This window comes from Manis pentadactyla, chromosome 1, assembly GCF_030020395.1.
Source record: "Manis pentadactyla isolate mManPen7 chromosome 1, mManPen7.hap1, whole genome shotgun sequence".
Lineage (NCBI taxonomy): Eukaryota > Metazoa > Chordata > Mammalia > Pholidota > Manidae > Manis > Manis pentadactyla.
The window spans coordinates 88,982,079-89,004,965 of NC_080019.1; the positions used below are offsets into that span (position 1 = coordinate 88,982,079).

At 34.5% G+C, this 22,887-nt stretch overlaps 1 protein-coding gene across 1 annotated transcript in view; it reads left to right on the forward strand.

The window, feature by feature from the left end:
* Nucleotides 1-22,887, forward strand: part of GMPS (guanine monophosphate synthase) — an 80,316-nt gene that overhangs the window by 40,326 nt on the left and 17,103 nt on the right. The window contains exons 4-10 of the mRNA XM_036904137.2: nucleotides 4,683-4,780; nucleotides 6,796-6,899; nucleotides 14,272-14,465; nucleotides 14,724-14,889; nucleotides 19,441-19,592; nucleotides 20,082-20,255; nucleotides 21,589-21,694. Coding sequence (XP_036760032.2) covers nucleotides 4,683-4,780; nucleotides 6,796-6,899; nucleotides 14,272-14,465; nucleotides 14,724-14,889; nucleotides 19,441-19,592; nucleotides 20,082-20,255; nucleotides 21,589-21,694 — 994 coding nt within the window. The remainder of the gene's footprint in view (nucleotides 1-4,682; nucleotides 4,781-6,795; nucleotides 6,900-14,271; nucleotides 14,466-14,723; nucleotides 14,890-19,440; nucleotides 19,593-20,081; nucleotides 20,256-21,588; nucleotides 21,695-22,887) is intronic.

Here is a 22,887-nt window from a genome sequence, read left to right on the forward strand (position 1 = left end):
TTTGGTTTCTTTATACACTCCCACAAGGTTTTGTCAAATTATTTTTATTAACAGAATTTCCTTTCCTTTCTCCCTTCCAAATCTAAACCTTCTTGTAAAAGGTTGGCATAGAGATGGTGAAAGAGAAACTTATCTGATTGGGTTGGTAGACCTGGAGTACTACCTGGGTTTTTCTGGGGTATTTGGTACTTTGGGGTTATCAGAAATCCATACTGAGAAGCATTTCCTTAAGTCAAAATAGAATACAATTTAAAACAAAAATTTAACAAGAAAGTAAATTGTTTTATAATATGTAAAGTTATCCCTCCTCCTACAAACACACACTTAGCTGGTTGTTCAACTTCTTACACTTTAACCTTAATTAGCATAGTCAGGAACCTAAAATAAGCAGGAAAGTCTTCCGAATAGGTGAGATAGCTTTAAATTTTACTGCAAGCCCTTGGCTTTGCATAAATCTTTAACTTAGACTTTGTGGGCTTTTAAACTGTGTTGAGTTCCAACAGCTTTGGTTATGTTGACCATTCAGCTATCTTATAATTAAGAACAGCAAATTAGGAGAGGCAGAGATGCACAAGGTTCACTGAGTATATAGAAGAAATCATTCATTTCTCATCCAGCAAATTTGAATAACTGCTCTGGGCCACATACTTTGTTAGGTACCTGGGACAGTGAATACACCTAAAGACATGGGGAGGAAACGTGGTCAGTTTTTGAAATTACACTAGCTTGGATAGCTGGAGTAAAGAATGAGCAGGAAGATGAGAGGTGAGATTAGAGAGGGTATATATAAAAAAAGTCTTTGTTCAATATAAGGGACTTGGACTTCGTCCTTGGACAGAGGGTTAGCAAACTACACCTTGCTGCCAAATTTGGCCCACTGCCTGCTTTTGTATGATCTGTGAGCTAAGAATAGTTTTTACCTTTTTAAATGGTTGGGATAAAATAATTAAAAAAAGAATTACATCTTTGTGACTTGTGAAAATTAAATGAAATTCAAACTTCAGTGCCTATAACTAAAGCTTTATTGGAATACAGCCATATCCATTCCTTTAAGTATTGTTCATAAATGTTTTATGCTACAATGGCAAGAGTTGCATAGTTGCTTCAGAGACAGTAGGCCCTGCAAAGGCTAAAAATATGTTATATGGCTCTTTACAGGAAAAATTTACCACCCCCTGCTGTAGATGCTAGGGTGCCATTGAAGAACTAAACATGGACTAACACAATCATATTTACATTTTAGTACCTAGCATTTGCAGATCTCTAGAATATAGATTAGAAGATGGGCCAGACTACAGGCAAGGGGACTGATTAGACAGGAGCAATGTTTCCTAAACTGCATGGTAGTTAATGTGCTTTGGGAAGCGTTTTATGTCTGAGTCTTTAGTTTAGGATTACTAGGTGCAAGCAAGGGTTAGCAAGCTTTTCTTGCTGTACTTAACCCAAATGTTTATTGCAAGGTTTATTGTGTATGTCTAAGAGAAGAATATAGGGGGCAGTATTTGCTGATGGTGTTGAAGAATGTGCCGCTGTGCATTATAAGAATGAACATTTATTTAGCCCTCTGCCTGCTTTTCTGTTGGGGCTGGGTCAACCTGTATCATGTATTGTTATAGCAGATGTCTTTTTTTTTTATTAAAGTATTATTGATATACACTCTTATGAAGGTTTCACATGAAAAAACAATGTGGTTACTACATTCATCCATATTATTGTGTCCTCCCCATACCCCATTGCAGTCACTGCCCATCAGTATAGTAAGATGCCATAGAGTCACTATTTGCCTTCTCAGTGCTACACTGCCTTCCCCATGATACCCCCCCACACCATGTGTGCCAGTCATAATACCTCTCAATCCCCTTCTCCCTCCCTCCGCACCTGCCCTCCCCCACCCATCCCCATTGGTAACCTCTAGTCCCTTCTTGGAGTCTGTGAGTCTGTTGCTGTTTTGTTCCTCCAGTTTTGCTTTGTTGTTATACTCCACAAATGAGGGAAATCATTTGGTACTTTTCTTTATCTGCCTGGCTTATTTCACTGAGCATAATATCCTCTAGCTCCATACATGTTGTTGCCAAATGGTAGAATTTGTTTCTTTCTTATGGCTGATGACATACCACATCTCCTTTATCCATTCATCTACTGATGGACACTTAGGTTGCTTCCATATCTTGGCTATAGTAAATAGTGCTGCAATAAACATAGGGGTGTATATGTCTTTTTGAATCTGAGAACTTGTATTCTTTGGGTAAATTCCTAGGAATGGAATTCCCAGGCCAAATGGTATTTCTATTTTTAGTTTTTTGAGGAACCTCCATATTGCTTTCCACAATGGTTGAACTGGCTTACATTCCCACCAGCAGTGTAGGAGGGTTCCCCTTTCTCTGCATCCTTGCCAGCATTTGTTGTTCTTAGTCTTTTCCATACTGGCCATCCTAACTGGTGTGAGGTGATATCTCATTGTGATTTTAATTTGCATTTCCCTGATAATTAGTGATGTGGAGCATCTTTTCGTGTGCCTGTTGGCCATCTGAATTTCTTCTTTGGAGAAGTGTCTGTTCATATCCTCTGCCCATATTTTAATAGGGTTATTTGCTTTTAGGGTGTTGAGGCATGTGAGTTCTTTATATATTTTGGATGTTAACCCCTTGTTGGATATGTCGTTTACAAATATATTCTCCCATACTGTAGGATGTCTTTTTGTTCTGTTGATGGTGTCCTTTTCCGTACAGAAGCTTTTTAGTTTGATGTAGTCCCATGTGTTCATTTTCGCTTTTGTTTCCCTTGCTCGAGGAGATGCGTTCAGGAAGAAGTTGATCATATAATATATATTCAGGAGATTTTTGTCTATGTTGTCTTCTCAAAGTTTTATGGTTTCATGACTTACATTCAGGTCTTTGATCCATTTTTAGTTTACTTTTGTGTATGGGGTTAGACAGTAATCCAGTTTAATTCTCTTACATGTAGCTGTCCAGTTTTGCCAACAACAGCTATTGAAGAGACTGTTATTTCCCCCATTCTATATCCATGGATCCTTTATTGTATATTAATTGACCATATATGTTTGGGTTTATATCTGGACTCTCCAGTCTGTTATATTGGCCTATAGGTCTGTTCTTGTGCCAGTACCAAATTGTCTTGATTACTGTGGCTTTGTAGTGGAACTTGAAGTCGGGGGAGGGTAATCCCCCCAGCTTTATTCTTCCTTCTTAGGATTGCTTTGGCTATTCAGGGTTTTTTGTGGTTCCATATGAATTTTAGAACTATTTTCTCTAGTTCTTTGAAGAATGTTGTTCGTATTTTGATAGGAATTGCATTGAATCTGTAGATTGCTTTTGGCAGGGTGACCATTTTGACAATATTAATTCTTCCTATCCATGAGCATGGGATGTGTTTCCATTTATTGGTATCTTCTTTAACTTCTCTTACAGTGTCTTGTACTTTTCAAATTATAGGTCTTTCACTTCCTTCATTAGGTTTATTCCTAGGTATTTTATTCTTGTTGATGCAATTGTGAATGGAATTTTTTCCTGATTTCTCTTTCTGCTAGTTCATCATTAGTGTATAGGAATGCAACAGATTTCTGTGTATTAATTTTGTATCTTGCAACTTTGCTGAATTCATATATTAGATCTAGTAGTTTTGGAGTGGATTCTTTAGGGTTTTTTATGTACAATATCATGTCATCTGCAAACAGGGACAGTTTAACTTTTTCTTTACCAATCTGGATGCCTTTTATTCCTGTGTGTTGTCTGATTGCCGTGGCAAGGACCTCCAGAACTATGTTGAATAAAAGTGGAGAGAGTGGGCATCCTTGTCTTGTTCCTGATCTTAAAGGAAAGGCTTTCAGCTTCTCATTGTTAAGTATGATGCTGGCTGTGGGTTTGTCATATATGGCCTTTATTATGTTGTGGTACTTGTATGATGGGTATCTTATGACACCTTTTATGGAACAGACATAGCAAGTTGAGTTGTGATTATATCAATGCAGACTTAATATTTGTGAAAATCTTGTGTGTATTTATTTTATGTTGGGTGGTGGAGGGGGTTTTGGGCAAATGTAAATGATAAACAAGAAAAGAAGGTTAATTGACACAAGGTGGGACAGAATTAAGAGTCCATTTGAAATAAAAGAGTCTGTAGGTGTAGGGGATTTTGAATTTAATAGGAAGACCAGATTTTCTTGCTTATCCCATTTTCATAGCACAGCCTATTGCAGGGTTTCAGACTGTTCATTTGGGGCCAAAGATTAAATGGCTTGGAGAAATTTATACCTGTCTAGTTTTAATACCACAGCTCTTCTTATTGTCTGCTTTAGCTTTTTCTAAGCTCAAAATACCTTTTTAAATGATTTTAAATTAAACTCATATGTAAATATTAAGGAAATCTCTATTTTTAACAGGTGAACTAATTAAAATACATCAAATGGAAAGTCTGCCTGTGTTTAACAGGAATTAACATCAGGTCAAATTTCTAATCTAGTTTTGTTTTATAATTATACCTTTTAATAACTATAATTATATAAGATAACACCAAGTTATCTGCCTTTATCAAACTCCTTTTATTTTGGGGGCACAAACATAACATATCCTGAAAACAGGAATACAAATTATTAAATTAGCATAAGAAAATGGGCAATTTTCTTATGATTTATATTAACATCGATTTATTTTCTCTTTGAACAGATGCTGAATAAAGTATTTGGAGGAACTGTGCACAAAAAAAGTGTTAGAGAAGATGGAGTCTTCAGTATTAGTGTGGATAACACATGCTCATTATTCAGGTATTGTAGATATTTTTAGATGAATAAGAATAGTAGTAGATTATTTAAAGTTGGAATTGTTATTCTTCAAAACTGGAGATTCTGTAATTCTAATTAAAGCCACAGAAGGGGCCAAAGGTATAATTTCAGTTAGTGTCAAGACAGCAGAGGGTGGTGGTGATGGTAATTAGGAGTAAAGAAAGCCCTTATGACATAATTAACATGTACCTGTGCAGTGTTGGACTCCTTTGTGGGATTGTATATTGTGATCCCAACATTGGTAGTTTTCCCTTTTCACTCTTTGGTGGAGTGTGATTCTGAACATTAGTGTACCAGGTAAGGCAAATGAATAATGCCCTGCATTTACCAAATGCATTTATATACCTCTTCCCTGACCATGTTGGTGATGGGTACTTAGCAAACTACCAATTCGTTGGACTAAATATTACTATTATACATATATAAATATAACATACAGTATTACATATTATTAAATATGTGTTGTGTTTCCCTCCACTTTCTCTGTGTTGAGCATAACTGTGCCTGGTGTATTATCTTTTTGATACAGCAAATGTACTAATTGATTTTATTGCTAGATGATAATAGATTAGGTGCTATAACTATTTAAAAATTGGTGAAGGAGTTAGGCAATATGTATTCTTTTTGAAAGAAAACAATCATTAGTGTACACTATTATTTCTAATTAAAATGAAAGATTGTAGGGTTTTTACCTCTTTAGATTTTATGTCTTACTCTGAGGCTGAAAATCTCAGTTCCTAATTATATTATTTGGTATTTGTTTTAACCCATAACTTACGTATATTTATATATATATAGCTACAAAGTAACAATATTATTAGTAGTACTGTTACTTACCAATATAGACTACTGAATGAAGTATTAAGATCACTGAAATGCCTTCTGTTTTTTTTTTTTTTTTATGTAAGTATCATTGATATACAGTCTTATGAAGGTTTCACAGGAACAACATTGTGGTTTCAACATTCATCCATATTATCAAGCCCTCACCTCCACCCATTGCAGTCACTGTCTGTCAGTGTAGTAAGATGCTGTGGAGTCATTACTTGTCTTCTCTGTGCTGTACTGTCTTCCCTGTGATCTACTGATATTGTGATTGTGAATTATAGTGGCTCTTAATCCACTTCTCCCTCCTCAGTCACCCTCCCCAACCCCTTCCCTCTGGCAACCACTAGTTCCTTCTGGGAGTCTGGGAGTCTGCTGCAAATGAGTGAAGTCATTTGGTACTTGTCTTTCTCTGCCAGGCTTATTTCACTGAGCATAAAACCCTCCAGCTCCATCCATGTTGTTGCAAATGGTAGGATTTCTTTTCTTTTATGGCTGAATAATATTCCATTGTGTATATGTACCCCATCATCTTTATCCATTCATCTACTGATGGGCAGTTAGGTTGCTTCCATATCTTGGAAATGCCTTCTGTTCTTAAGATAAATCCCAATAGAGATATGTTAAAATTATTATTTTATAGCCTCTTGAAATTATTTTTTTTTTTGGTGTGGTTATATCATCATTTTTATATTTGAGATTTTCAGATTTTTATAGGTTACCTTTTTTGATATTTAATATTCTTTTATTGACAATAAATTCCAGCAATGTTGCACTGTTACATACTTTTTTCTGTTTTCTTGATTTATACATATGGCAATCTAATATTTCTAAGCAAAAGAACAAACTCAGTTATAGGATGAGTAAGTTCTAGGGATCTAATGTACAGGCCTGATGATTACAGTTAACACTGTATTGTATACTTGAAAGTTGCTGAGAGTAGATCTTAAATGTTCTCACCACAAAAGTGATGGATGTGTTAACTAACCTTACTGTGGTAATCATTTAAGTACATATGTAGATCAAATCACTATGTTGTATACTTTAGACTTACACAGTGTTAAATGTCTTTCATATCTCAATAAAGCTGGAAAAAGTAAAGCTAAAGAACCCATTAATCATGTTTTTAATAAAGATATTTATGTGTTGTGTTTTATTTCTTGTATGCTTAGGGGCCTTCAGAAGGAAGAAATTGTTTTGCTTACCCATGGAGATAGTGTAGACAAAGTAGCTGATGGATTCAAAGTTGTGGCACGTTCTGGGAACATTGTGGCAGGTAAAAGTCTTAAAACTTGTAGATTTCATTTTTAAAAACTTTAAGAGTCTAAATATATTCTGTATGAGTTACTGTTTTGAGTTTTCTTATAAAAGATAGTATAAATGTCATAAGCTCAACCATTAATTTATGAAAGAAATTTATTTGGAAAGATTATCTAGAAGTCACTTTTGGTTTGCTTTGAAATACTTTGAATAATGTTCATCCTAATAAAAGTTTTTCGGGCATAAGACAAAACTACACTTTTATAACTCAGGAAAAATTTGAGAATTGTCCATGTAGCTTGCTTTCTTAATTGCCTTTTTTAATGCCTTTCTTAGGTATTCTTAGGCATGTATCTTGGTTGTCTGCAAAACACCAGACTAAACACTTAGGACATTTCTCGGAACCAGGGTTGTCAAACTGCCTTCTGGTCAAATCCATTTAGCCTGGTTTTGTATGTTCAGGAACTAAGACAACCTGTTTTTGTAAATTCGGGAACTAAGAATGATTTTTATATTAATAAAGGGTTGTAATAAAAAACAGGGACTGTATGTATGTGTTCTACAGAGCCTAAGATTTTTTATTCTCTAACTGTAGAAAGTTTGCAAACTCACACTCTAAAGCCATATTCTCTGCTCTTTTGAATTGATTTTCTGGCAATTTGTGATTTTTAACTTGCTTACTGAAATAACTATAGTGTGAATAATCACCAGTAATCCTGGAAATGAGAAAAGAAAACAGGTTTATCAATAAAGGTCTTTTTGTTTGAAAAACCACACCCAAATAAAATGAACAAAAGATTTGTTATGGATAAACTGAGTTGAGCAATCTACCTGCAGTTACTTAACATTAGTATAGGAATGATCAAGAATGGTTTTCATATTGTAATGTTTTCCTAGGAGATTAATGTTGGTAGATGGCTTATGTATTTTTATTCATTCAGCAGTTATTTGAATTTCTACTATATGCCAGACACAGTTCTAGGTGCCAAGGATACACTAATAAACAAAATGCACAAAATCTCTGTTTAACATTCTAGTTAGGGAGGAGGGTTGGGACAGAACATACAAATACAGAATATGTCATGTGTCAGTATTTAAGTGCATTGAAAAAATAAATAGGGGAAGAGAAGAGTGTTTGTGGGATGTGTGTGTTTAGGGTTGTTACTGTTTTACATAGGATGTTCAGGGAGAGTATCCATATAAGATGATATTGGACATGAAGGAAGGAAGTGCTGATCTTTCTGGATATTTTGGGGAAATAGCAGCATAAAGCTCCCAGGGTGGGACCATGTTTGAGGAACAGAAAGGAGTCTGCATGGTTGCCCCAGAGTAAGCATGGGGGAAAGTAGAATATGAGGTCAGAGAGGAGCACAGGACCTTTGAGGCCATTGTGAAAATACTGGCTTTCCTCATTGTGAGGTGAGGTTTTTGAACAAAGGAGAGACATGATCTAATTTTTGGATTACCCTAGCTACAGTGAGGAGAAAAAAGGGTCAGTCATAGAAGCAGGAAGACCATTTAGGAATCTCTTCTAGTGACCAGGAGAGGAGACAATATATTGTGTGAGAAACAGGGTGGTAGAGGTAGAAGAGGTCAGGAGTGATTGAATTCTCATATAGCTCTGTACATATTTTGTTAGATTTATACTCAAGTATTTCATTTGTAGGGTTGTTAATTGTGCTTTTAATTTCAGAGTCTATTTGTTCATTGCTGGTATATAGGAAGCAGTGAACATTTGCATATGAACCTTGTTTCCTATAAACCTGCTGTGATCACTTACTCTAAATTTTTTTTGTTAATTCTTTCAAATTTAGATGATCATGTCATCTGCAAACAAAGATGGTTTTATTTTTTCCCAACCTGTATACCTTTTATTTCTTTTTCTTCTCTTATTTCATTAGCTAGGACTTATAATATGGTTTTGAAAAAGCTGTGGGGAGAAGGCACATCCTTACCTTACTCTTGATCTTTGTGGGAAAGTCTTGAATTTCTTACTGTTGGGTATGATTGTAGCTGTAGGTTTTTAGAAGATGTGCTTTATCAGGCTGAAGAAATACTCTATTCCTGGTTTACTGAGATTTTAATCATGAGTGGGTACTGGTTTTTTTCAGATGTATATTCTGCACCTTTTGATATGATCATTTCATTTCTTCAACAGATATAAGCCTATTGAGATTTAGACCTATTCAGATTATCCATTTCTTGTATGAATTTTGGTAAATTGTATCTTTCAAATAATTCTTCCATCTATGTTATAAAATTTGTGGGCATAGAATTGTTCATACTATTCCTTTATTATTTTAATGTCCATGGGATCTATAATTATGTCCATTCTTTTATTTCTGATATTAGTAATAATTTGCATCCTCTCTTTTTTCCTTAGGTTGGTAGAGGCTTATTGATGATACTACCTTTTCAAAGAACTGTCTTTTGGTTTTCTTGATTTTGTTTTTTCCTCTTGATTTCTTATTTTCAATTTCATTTATCTCTTTTAATTTTTATTATTTCTTTTCTTCTGTTTATTTGGATTTAATTTGCCCAACTTTTTCTCATGTCATAAGGTGGAAGCTTAGATGGTTGATTTTTAAATCTTCTTGATTTTCTAATTATGAATTCAGTGCTATAAATTTCCCTTTGAGCACTGTTTTTGCTGTCTTGGTGTTCTGAGGCCAGTTTCCAATGTGCAGGGAGTTGGGAGAGGTAGCATTTCCTCACATGAACAAACAGTTCTTGTACACCAGCAAGGTGTCTGAGAAGTGTCAACTCAATTCTGACACTATGTACCTAGAGATAGCATCAGATTCCACAGGTTGAGAGCTCAGTCTCACAAGACCATACCCCCCCTTACCTCCCTACACTCACTTTTGACACCACTTGCAAGCTGAGATTATCACCTATGCTTCTGACCAACTACAGACTGGAGGTTCCAAGGACCCCCCCACCTTGGACTTCAGATTTCAGGTGCAAGCCCTGCTTGTTACCTGTATTTCTGATCAACTGGCTATAATATCAGAGGTTCCCACAACCCCTTCTCAGCTTTGATTAATTGGCTTGAGTGGCTTACAGAACTCAGAGAAACATTTTGCTTACTGGTTTATTATAAAAGGACATAACTCAGGAACAGCCAGATGGAAGAGATGGGTATACAGCAGGGTATGGAGAAAGGGCCAGGAACTTCCATTCTTTCTCCAAGCATGCTACTCTCCCCAAACTTCCATGTGTTCACCAATGTAGACTTTCTCTAAATGCCATTTATGGAGGCTTCATCACAAAGGCACGACTGATTAAATCATTGCCTGCATCATTGCCCGGGGGTGACTCATTCAGCCTCCTGCCAGCTCTCCTCCCTGGAGGTCAGGGAGGTGGAACTGAAAGTTACAACCCATAATCACACAGTTGACTACCCTAGCAACTAACTCCCATCCTTAAGGGCATTTCAAAAGTTACCTTATTAACATAACATAAGACAATTTTAAGCTGTCTTGTCTTAGGAAATTCCTAAGTTTTGGGAGCTGTGAATCAGCAACCCTAGATGAACACCAGATATATATATATATATATATATATATATATATATATATTTATTTATTTGTTTATTTGTTTGTTTGTTTTTATTAAAGTATCATTGATATACACTCTTATGAAGGTTTTGTATGAAAAACAATGTGGTTACTACTTTCACCCATATTATCGAGTCACTCCCATACCCCACTGCAGTCACTATCCAACCAGAGACATATTTCTTATAAATCACAATATTGCATGCTGCATCCTACCAATTTTGATTAAATTGTGTTTTCATTCTCATTTAATTCAAAATGATTAATTTCTCTCAAGATTTCTTCTTTCACCCATGTGTTATTTAGAAGTGTGTCTAATCTCTGCTTATTTTTGGATTTTCCTGCTGTCTTTCTGTTCTTGATTTCTAGTTTACTCTCAGACCACAATAGAATATGAGACATATGATTTCTATTCTTTTTCATTTGTTAGGCTATTTTGTGGCTCACAATATTTTCTACCTTGATAAATGTTCCATGTGAGCTTGAGAAGAATGTGTATGCTGCTGTTGGATGAAGCTAACTGTAGATGTCCCATTGTATCCAGTTGATTGAGGGTATTGTTGAGTGCAGCTAGTCCTTGCTGATGTTCTGCCTGCTGGGTCTATCCATTTCTGATGGAGGTATGCAGAAGTCTCCAACAATATTTAATTATTTAACTTTTAGTCTATTTCTTCCTGTGATTCAGTTTTGCCTCATACATTTTGATGCTTTGTTATTAAGTGCATACACGTTGAGGATTATAATGTCTTCTTTAAGAAGTGACCCCTTTATTATTATGTATGCCTCTCTTTATTCCTGATAACTTTACTTGGCTGAAGTCTGTCCTGACATTAATACAGCTACTCCTGATATCTTTTAATTGGTGTTGGATGGTACTTAGTCTCCTTACTTATAATTGGTATTTTCAATTTTCTATTTTTTTAACGATTCAGTCCTGGTAGGTTATCTGTTTCTAGGAATTTATGTATGTATTCTAGGTTATCCAATTTATTGGGGTTTATTTGTTCATAGTAGTGTCTTATGATTCTTTGTATTTGCGTATTATCAGTTGTACTTTCTCCCCTTCCATTTCTAATTTTATTTGAATCCTCTCTTTTGTCCTTGGCAAGTCTGGCTAAAGGTTTTTCTTCTATTTCTATTTTTTTAAAAAAACAGTTCTTAGTTTTGTTCATCTTTTCTGTTTTTTTTTTTTTGTTACTTTCATTTATTTCCATTCTGATCTTTGTAATTTTATCCTTCTACTAGTTTTGGGCTTAGTTTCTTCTTTTTCTAGTTTCTTGAGGTATAAAGTTAGGTTGTTTGAGTTATTTCATTTCTTTAACATAGTTGTTAATCTTTGTAAACTTCTGGTTAGAATTGCTTTTTCTACATCCCATAAGTTTTCATTGTATTTCCCTTTTTATTTGTCTCAAGATTAAAAAAAATTCTCTTTTGATTTCTTTGTTGACCCATTGGCTTTTTTGGAAGCATGTTGTTTGATCTCCACATATTTGTTAATTTTCTAGATATCTTCTTGTAATTGATTTCTGGTTTCTTACCATTGTTGGAAAAGATGCTTGATCTTAAAAAGATTAAAAGATTATTTTAATCTTAAATTGATTATGACTTGTTTTGTGGCCTAATGTATGATGTATCCTGGAGACTATTCCATATGTGCTTGAGAAGAATGTATATTTCTTTCAATACTTAAAATATTTCACGCCATTCTCTTCTTGCTTCTATGGTTTCTGAGGAGATGTCAGATGTAATTCTTATCTTTGCTACTCTGTAGGTAAGATTTTTATTCCCCCACTGTCTTCTTTCAAGATTTTTTGCTTTATCTTTGATTTTCTGTAGTTTGAAAATGATATGCGTATGTGTAGTTTTGGCATTTATCCTGCTCAGGGATTTTTCTCTGATATTCACTGTGAGAACTTGGTCAAGCTCCTAGAGGTAAAATTCACAAAAATGTTGGGGCCTCTGGTGACTGGGTCCTTCTGGAGTTTTTATCTCTCAGACTTGCCTATAGTGAGCCTCCAGCAGTTCATTGGTTATAGTTCAGGTTTTGCTATCTTGGCACTGGTTCCTGTGGAGGTTTGCACTCATGATTTCTGCTCTGGTAAGTTGTGTATTCACCTGCCAGTCTTGCTGAGAGCAGTAGTCAGCTTTTCACTTGTTAGGACAGAGTGGCATCTTCTATCTGCTTACATGCCAGACTAGAAACTGGAAGTTAGATTGAATTATAATATGTTTTGAAGGGAGAAACAAAGGATTTGATTTTGGGATTACATGTGTAGTGGGAAAGAGAGTATAATCGAGTTTTAACTCCCAAGTTTTTCAACTTGAGCAACTATAGAGTGATAAAGTTCCTATTTACCTGATGGGAAAGAATGTAGGAGTTTGGCTTTGCATGTTAAATTCAAGAAATGCTGGTGTGAGCAGGCAGTTTTTGTGTCTATGTGTCTGGACTGTAGCGGAGAAAACTGGGCTGGAGGTATAAACTTGGGGGTGTGTATCATATGGGTAGAATTTAAAGCCATGAGTGTTAGAGATCACTTATATAAAGAAGAGATTTAGAAGATGAGCACTTGGCAACTTTCCTGTATGATAAGAGGTGGATAAGATGAGAAGGAACCAACAAAGAAGATTGAGAAGGAGCAGAGTGGGAAATATGAAATGAACTGAGAGAGTGTTGTTCTTGAAGCCAAGTAAAGAAAGTGTGAGGTTCTTTGGTGTAGTAGAATGAGATTGAATTTGGTTGCTTACCCGGCCTGATTTAACTAAACTAGCTGTGAGTTCAGGTAAGCCTTGTTGCTATCTCAGAATATAAATCAGGTAATGCAAGCAGAGTATAAAACATCTAGCCTAACATCTGCTGCTTAGTAGATAGTAATTTGTCAGCAACACATTAGTCAGACTGGTGGTTGCCATAGGGAAAAGAGTGGTGGGTGGGTGAAGTAGTGAGAATAGGGAAGAAATTAGTGAGAATGTTTGATAATCTTGATCTGGGTGATAGTTACATGAGTGTAAATATACATCAAAATTCATTAACCTGTACACTAAGATTTGTGCATTTTATTGTATGTACCTCAATATTGAAAGAATATTATTAAAAAAAGAAATACATTCGTTAAGTCAGTGAAGTTATATTGTGGTTAATAGTATTCAAGAAAGAAACACTTAGAATATTCTGACAGGAGGTCTAATATATACTATAAGTTCTTCTAATATAAAAAATTGGTAGCTGCACATGGCATGTGAAAACCATATGGAACTAAGCACCAAAATTGAGTTGTTGCATTAAATAGACACAACAATTGAAGTAACCTGGGTGGAGAATAATCCTTTTAGGACTTATTTGACTGTCTTATAGTTTAATAGTTGCCACATAAAGACCTTTATAAAAGAAAGATCATGGCAATGTAGTTTTTATTTATATTATGTATTTTTTTCCCTGTAGCTAAAAATGTACTAAATTGTATCAATTTTCACATTTATAGAGGAAGAAATTGTGAGGAATTTGTGTGGTATTTATCCTGCTCACGGATTTTTCTCTGATATTTACTGTCAACTTTCATGTATGATAGTGGTACTATCATACTTTCATGTATGATAGTGAGCCTCCAGCAGTTCATTGGTTATAGTTCAGGTTTTGCTGTCTTGGCATTGGTTCCTGTGGAGGTTTGCACTCATGATTTCTGCTCTGGTAAGTTGTGTGTTCACCTGCCTGTCTTGCTGAGAGCAGTAGTCAGCTTTTCACTTGTTAGGACAGAGTGGCTACTAATTGGGTACTAGTTGACTCTTTTCAACATGAAAGAATTTTAATTTGTGATTATTTTTTCTAAAAAGGTATAGCAAATGAATCTAAAAAATTATATGGAGCACAGTTCCACCCTGAAGTTGGCCTTACAGAAAATGGTAAAGCAATACTGAAGAATTTCCTCTATGATATTGCTGGGTGCAGTGGGACCTTCACTGTGCAGAACAGAGAACTGGAGTGCATTCAAGAGATCAAGGAGAGAGTAGGCACATCGAAAGTGTTGGTAAGCAGTTTACATCTGAAAGTCAACAAATTTATGTCAAGAATACTAGAATTCAGAGCTGTCTTCCTCAACATAGTCCCTAAATGTTGATTGGGTAGTCCTGTGCTTTGTGAGTTGCAGTGTTTCAGAATGCATTTTCAGTTTCCATACAGAACTTTGATATAAAACAGTGTTTTTAGGTGATGATTGAAGCTGATAATTTTTATTTATTGTTGCTTATGTCACTCAATTTGATTTTTCTTTAATTTCACCTTATAGGTTTTACTCAGTGGTGGAGTAGACTCAACAGTTTGTACAGCTTTGCTGAATCGTGCTTTGAATCAAGATCAAGTCATTGCTGTGCACATTGATAATGGCTTTATGAGAAAACGTGAAAGCCAGTCTGTAGAAGAGGCCCTCAAAAAGCTTGGAATTCAGGTCAAAGGTATTGATAAACCCCAGAAAAGTTAATTCACATGTTAGGACTTGTTTAACATATCAAATAAAACATTATGGTTTAAGTGAGCACATGACTTTAACCAAGTACCATTTTCCCAATAAGCTCACAGTTGAAAATGTTTTTTATTTTTACATAATAATTACTTCTGGTTCAAGAGGGGTCCCTCAGTATAAATTTTTAAAACTGTTGATTACTGCTAATGTTATATATAGGTCATGTTACCATTTTCCAACTATTATTCTGTCATCTTCTACTCAGTCTCTTTTTTTAAGTTACCTTTTCACATTCATAATACTATTTATGCGTGAAAATATCCAAGCCTTCTTACAAGAGTTAAAAATTACTTTGCAAACAGACTTATACAGAGAAGAGGAGTGAAAAGTCAGTAGTCACTTTTTCTAGTTTTATTGAGAATAATTAACATACATCACTGTGTAAGTTTAAGACATACAGCATGATGATTTGATTTACACACATTGTGAAGTAATTACAAAAACAGATTCAGCTATGATCTATCTTTAAATATAGAAGTAATAAAAAGGAAAGAAAGAAGGGAAAAAAATCTTGTGATGAAAACTCTTAAGATTTACTCTCTTAACAACTTTCCTTTTATCATACAGCAGTGTTAGCTATAATCATGTTTTTACATTACATCCTTACTATTTATTTGTAACTGAAAGTTTGCACCTTTTGACTACCTTCCTCCAATTTCCCTTCCCCCACCCTCCACCTCTGTTAAGCAATAGTCTGATCTCTTTCTATGAGTTTTTTTTTTTCAAGATTCCACATGTGAGATCATATAGTAGCTGTCTTTCTCAGTCTGATTTATCCCGTTTACATGATGCCTCTAAGTTCTATCCATGTTGATGCAAATGGCAGGATCTCCTTGCTTTTTAGGGCTGAAAAATATTCCATTGTAAATATATATCATGACTTCTTTATCCATTCATCCATCAGTGGACACTTAGGTTATTTCCATGTCTTGGCTATTGTAAATAATACTGCTATGAACATGGGGTGTGTGTGTGTGCAGATATTTCTTCCAGTTAGTGTTTTTGTTTTCTTTGGATATATTCCTAGAAGTGGAATTTCTGGATTATATGGAAGTTCTGTTTTTAACTTTTTGAGACTCTTCCATACTGTTTTCCATAGTGGCTGTATGAATTTACAATCTCACTAGCAACATGCAAGGGTTCCCTTTTCTCCATATCCATGCCAGAATTTGTTCTCGTCTGTTTAATGATGACCATTCTGATACATTGGAGTTGATATCTCACTCTGATTTTAATTTGCAATTTCCTAAAAACTACTGGACATCTTTTCATGTACTTGTTGGCCTTCCATACACTTTGGAGAAATGCATATTCAAGTCCTTTGCCCATTTTTTAATTGGGTTATTTGTTTTTTTGCTATTGAGTTATATTTATATATTCTGGATATTAACTACTTACTAGATATATAGTTTGCAAACATTTTTTCCCATTCCATAGATTATTTCACTTTGCTGATTAGTTTTATAGTTTGATGTGGTTCCACTTGTTTATTTTTTATTTTGCTGCATGTGCTTTGGCATCATATCCCAAAAAAATCGTTATTAAGACCCATGTCAAGGAGCTTTATTCCTATTATTTTCTTCTAGGAGTTGCATAATTTTAGGTTTTTAATCCATTTTGAGTTAAATTTTGTGATTGTTGTAAGATATCGGTTCAGTTTCATTTTGTACATGTGATTATCCAGTTTTCCCAGCAGTATTTATTGGAGAGACTGTCTTTTCTCCATTGAGTATTTTTGGCTCTGTTGTCAAACATTAGCTGACCATAGCATGGGTTTATTTCTGGGCTCTTGATTCTGTTTCATTGGTTTATTTGTCTGTTTTTAAAACTAGTACCATACTTTTTTTGATGACTTAGCTTTATAGTACAGCTTGAAATCAAAAAGTGTAATGCCTCTTGCTTTGTTTTTCTCAGGAGTTCTCTGACACTTCAGGGTCGTTTTTGGTTTTGTATAAGTTTTAGGAGCTTTTTTTTTTTGTAGTTCTGTAATAAAATGTGCCATTAAAATCTTATAAGAACTGCACTAGATCTGTAGATAGCTTTTGGTAGTATTGCTATTTTAACAATATTCTTCCAATCCATGAACATGGGATACCTTTCCATTTATTTGTGCCTTTGATTTCTTTCATTCACATCTTGTAGCTTTCATAGTAGAGATCTTTCACCTCTTTAGTTAAATTTATTCCTAAGTATTTATTGTTTTGATACTGTTGTAAATGGGATCTATTTCTTTATTTTTCAGAAAATTAGTGTATAGAAATGCTACTGATTTTCATGTGCTAATTCTGTATTCTGCAACTTTACTGAATTCATTTGTTGGATCTAACAGTTTTTTGTATATAAAATTACTTTGTCATCTGCAAATAATTTTACTTCTTCCTTTCCAGTTCTCATACCTTTTCATTGTTTTGTTTTTTCTTTTTTTTTTTCCTGCCAGATTGCTCTAGCTAGGACTTCTATTCCAGTACTATATTGAATAGGAGTGGTGAGAGTGGGCATCCTTGTTTTATTCCCAATCTTAAAGGAAAAGCTTTCAACCTTTCACCACTGAGTATTATATTAACTGTGGGCTTGTGATACATGGCCTTTATAATGTTGAGATATGTTCCTTCTATGCCTAATTTATTAAAGAGTATAGTCATTTTTTTTGAAAGTCCACTAGTAAGCTTTTTAGGCCTTAACTGCATTTACATTTGTGGATATCCTTTATACTTTTTAAAAACAAGGTATAATTAACAGTTATAGTGAAATCAAGTCTGTAGTTTAATGATGCAACCATACATGTTATTGAATTAATTGGAATTGATGCCAAAATATTGAATGTAATATGAAGACTTGTAGTTTAAATATGAAGTTAAGATGAGTCTATTTCTTTCTTTTTTTGAAACTTCGCTAAACTAACAGTACAGGCATAAAACCAAGTGTAAGGTTCAAGGACAAGGAATAGAGGAGATGATAGTAAGCTAATGGTTTTAACAAATGTTGGAAGTGGAAAGCAGATGAATAATGTAGATTTTCCATCATAATCTAATGAAGCTTAAATTTCAGGACTTCTCATAGCCAAGCCTTTCCAAGGTCCTAGGAGGTACCCTAGTGGTCTTTACATGGTCACATATTTTTGTGCAGTTTGTGAGTAAGATATTTCAACAATTTGTAGTTAAGTACATTTTGTCGTTCCACTCTTATTCTCTTTTGGGTTATGTTGGAGTAGCTGCAGGCATTTTAGGATTAGGCCTAGGAAAAGTTGAGTTGGGAATACGCTTAGTTTGTGTTTAGTAGTATATATGTAACTTACACAGTTGTGTCCCAGTATAGGTAAGTTCGTATTAGCCATCCTAGTACTAACTGGTGATTTTTAAAATACCTCATTGTTATTCTTTTTCTTGGAGAAAAGTTTGTAGAAGTTTGTAACAATTTCAGCTCCATAAAATCTGCATCTGTCCCTAGTAACTGATAGAGTAGAATAAAGAACTCCAAAATCTTGAGGTGGGGTAATGAGTGCCAGAGCCAATGAAAAGCAAGACTTTTGGGGAGGCTCAGGAATTGGAAATACTGTCTTCTCTGTGGGGCATGGTTCTCTGGGTGTGAACATAAAACAGATGGGTTGAAAATACAAGAAACAGATCCTTTTCCTTAACACAGAACCAAACTGTTGATAGCCCTCTGCATCAGAAGACTGTGGATTTATCCTCTGGAGAGGCTAAACAAGAGAGGCTTGGACTTCGGCATATTAATACCAGTTGTAGTTGGGGGTGGAAGTAAAATTCTACATGAAAAACATTAGAATTAAGTAAAAATCTATATATTGAATGGTGACTCCCTTCCTCCATCACCTCATGTGTTCTCTACCAGAAAGCTGATGGCAGGAGATTGGATATGTCATCTGTGGGATAAGTGACAGCTTAAGAGAAAGACCTACAGATTCACTGGTGATTGGTGTTCCCTCAGTGAAATAACCAGCTGCCTTGTCTTATGGTGAAGTCCACCACTTATCAGCTTTACTACCAAAAAGAGATCTTAGTCGATTTTTAAGTACCTTGCTCTTTAAATATTAAAAAGACAAGGATCACTAAAAATGCATTCATATACATCAGTTTTTTAAGACGTTAGTCAGTGTATAATTCTGGAGACCTTGATCTCCGTATATGAACCACTGCTTTGACTTCCCTGGGGCTGTGCTACTTGCTGCAGTTTTTGTTTGCCTCTTGCCCTGGTAGCACACTGAATAGCGGGAAACCAACCAGCATAATTTATGATATCATGGCTCTAGATCATTAAATGCCCCTGGAGTCTCAAAAGAACAAAATTTAATGAGTATACCTGTGCCTGGACTCTGTCAACAATCATGATTTGTACTACTGTAATATATAGGCAAATTAAGGGGAATCAAAAGACGTAACTAGGTTTTCTTTCTGTAGTTTGACCTGTTATTTATGATTTTAAACAAACATTAGTTTACAACATGTTTTTTTCTCTTCCTCAGTGATAAACGCTGCTCATTCATTCTACAATGGAACAACAACTCTACCAATATCAGATGAAGACAGAACTCCACGAAAAAGAATTAGCAAAACATTAAATATGACTACAAGTCCTGAGGAAAAAAGAAAAATCATTGGTGATACTTTTGTTAAGGTATCTTTTTATCCTTCATGTATGCTATTTTTGATGTGAATTTTAGTGTTTGGGTTTCCTTGTTATACCCTATAGCCAAATTTGCTGACTAATTTGAATTATTTTTTGAGCAGAGTTTTAGTATATATTGCTATTACACTGACTAGTAGAAACTGTTCTGTGTTTTAAAGAACATACATATTTATGTTACCAGACTGTTGTTTTAACTGTTTAAGTATAGGTATTTTTCATTTGATATTAGACTTTAGTTCTTTGGGTATTGCATTGACTAGTTTTCAGTCTCTTAAAGGGAATGTTTGCATATCTTTTGAATCATGTTAAAGCATATGTTCTTAAAGGAGTTTATTTTGGGAGTTGGTGGATTTCACATCCTGGTCAGTATTGCAAAAGGACTCTGGGAAATTTAGCTGAAAGTATAAAAGATCCTGTTTTTTTCTTTTTAAAAAAATTCATTTCTTAAAAGGCTGTTGTACCTCCTGTTGTTTATAGATTGCTAATGAAGTTATTGGAGAAATGAACCTGAAACCAGAGGAGGTTTTTCTTGCCCAAGGTACTTTACGGCCTGATCTAATTGAAAGTGCATCCCTTGTTGCAAGTGGAAAAGCTGAACTCATCAAAACTCATCACAATGACACAGAGCTTATCAGAAAGCTGAGAGAAGAGGTAAAAACTTACGAGAGCTTTCCCATAAAGCATTTTTACCTCTCTCCCTCCCTTACCCCTTTTAAAGTGTGTAATTCTGTAGTGTTACATATGTTTGCATTGTGTAAAACAGATCTCCGTAACTTTTTCAACTGGTAAAACTGAAACTCTATACCCATTGAACAACAGCTGTCCTTCTCTTCTTCTTCCAAACCCCTGGTAACCATTATTTTGCTTTCTGTTTCTGTGAATTTGACTCTTGTAGGTAGCTCATATGCAGTATTTGTCGTTTTGTGACTGGCTTGTTTCACTTAGCATAGGTTCTGAAGGTTCATCTGTATTTTAGCATGTGACAAGATTTCTTTTTTTTTTTTTTTAAAGCTGAATAATATTCTCTTGTATGTATGTATGTATACATTTTGTCTATTCATTTTTCTGTCAGTGGGCTTTTGGTTCCCTTCCATTTTTTGGTTATTGTGAATGGTGCTGCTGTGAACATGGTTTTACAAATACCTCTTGGAGACCCTGCTTTCAGTTCTTTTGTATATATACCAAGAAATGGGATCGCTGGATCATATGGTAGTTCTATTTTTGATTTTTTGAGGTATTTCTTTAATATTTCCATAGCAGTTATACTATATAGTATAATCCCACCAGCAATGCACAAGGGCTCCCATTTCTCCACACCTTGCTGACACCTGTTTTCTTTTTTTTGTAACCATCCTAATGGGTGTGAATTCTGTCTCTTTATTTTAGGCATCTTATTGGATGTAAAGTGGCACCTCATTGTGGTTTTGATTTGCATTTCCCTTATAGCTAATGCTGTCAATCATCTTTTTATGTGCTTATTGGCCGCATATGTATATCTTCTTTGGGAAAATATCTGTTAAGATCTTTTGCCCATTTTTAAGTTGGTTTATCTTTTTTTATTGAATTGTAAATGTTCTTTATAAATTCTAATTACAAATCTTTAGTCAAATACATGATTTTACCTTCTGTGAGTTGTTTTTCACCTTCTTGATGTTATCATTTGGAGAGTTTTAATTTTGAAACACTAATATGACATTTTCTAACTATCTTGTATTCTGATGAGAACTAGATCAGAGATAGTGGGTAGGAGTGCCCTGATTTATTTATGTTCAAAAGGGTTATGTTTAAAATGTGTTTCAAACAGAAATTATATCACTGAAATAGTCATCTAATTTTTTATAAGTGCTTAAGAGAAAATACTTCAATACAGAAATGACTTTTTAATCTAAGGTGAAAGACAACAGGAAAAGCCAATAATTCATTACTCTGTTTTCCATGTCATTTTAGTTACTAATTTGTATTAATTGACTTTTTGCCCTCATAGGGGAAAGTAATAGAACCTCTGAAAGATTTTCATAAAGATGAAGTAAGAATTTTAGGCAGAGAACTTGGACTTCCAGAAGAGTTAGTGTCCAGGCATCCATTTCCAGGTATAAAATAGAATTAAATTGTTTGTCATTAGACCTTCATGTTGAAGAAAAACCAGTTCTTCTAGCAAAAAAAAATTTTTTTAATAATTTGAAATCTCAGGGAATATGTATTTTGACAGAAAAGTTTTGATAGGGTATAAATATTCTTTTAGTACTTACTATGTATACTTTATTTTATTAAATACTCACTTTTCATTGTTATTTATGTAAGTGTTAAACTATCCCTGTAAGTCTGGCATATAACGTTGCCATCATATGAGAAAAAACACAGCACAGAGATATTTTAATAACTCTGTCACAAAATTCTTAGTGTTACAGCTGGGTTTTGTATATTCTTTCTACTACCATGATGTATTCTGTGGAAGACAGGGCTGAACTCAGTTCTCTGAAATCCTTATTCTCATGACTGATGTATCTGAATGAATGAACCACTTCTTTGCATAATGCTGATTGTAACTAATTCATGAAAAACTAAAACTCATTTGCTGTCATATACAAAAATAATTGATTAGTGATGATATTTATTTATAAAATTAGAACTAAGAGTTGTAACCTGTTATGAGTTCTTGAGCTTGGGTGAGCTTTACACCTCAGTTTCTAGCTCTCTAATAGTCATTAGGTGATGAGTTGAGAGAATGGTCTAATTAAAATATTTAGTAATAGTTAACATTTCTTGAGTTACTAGTATATGTTAGGCATTCTGTTACATATTACTCATATTGTCTTATTTGATCCTCACAATAGAAATTACTATAATATCTTGTTTTATAGATGAGAAAATTTAGGGACAGAGGCTAATTTGCTAAAAGTTAGGCAGATTAGGTTTTGAGGCAGGATTCTAGGCCCAATAATCACACCTCAGAGTATGTGCGCTTTACTACCGTATTGCCTCCATAAACAGTGTCACAAAGGTATAACTCATGTGGTGATAAGCCCTGTTTATAACAATAAACTTCAAATCTAGTAATTAAGATGTTCAGTCTCTAACATTTTTGTTGGCGAAGGATTGTGTGTGAATATAAGGGAGGGAGGCCAAGTGGTCCTGTATCTTGGTCATCATTTAATAGAGGTCACGTAACTTTTTTGAAGTTTGTTTTATGTGTTGAGATTTCTATTATGTAAGATCCATTAGCAAAAATAATTTAGTTGCTTTTAAAAAATAGGTGCACTACTTATATTAAGCTGTTTGAAGA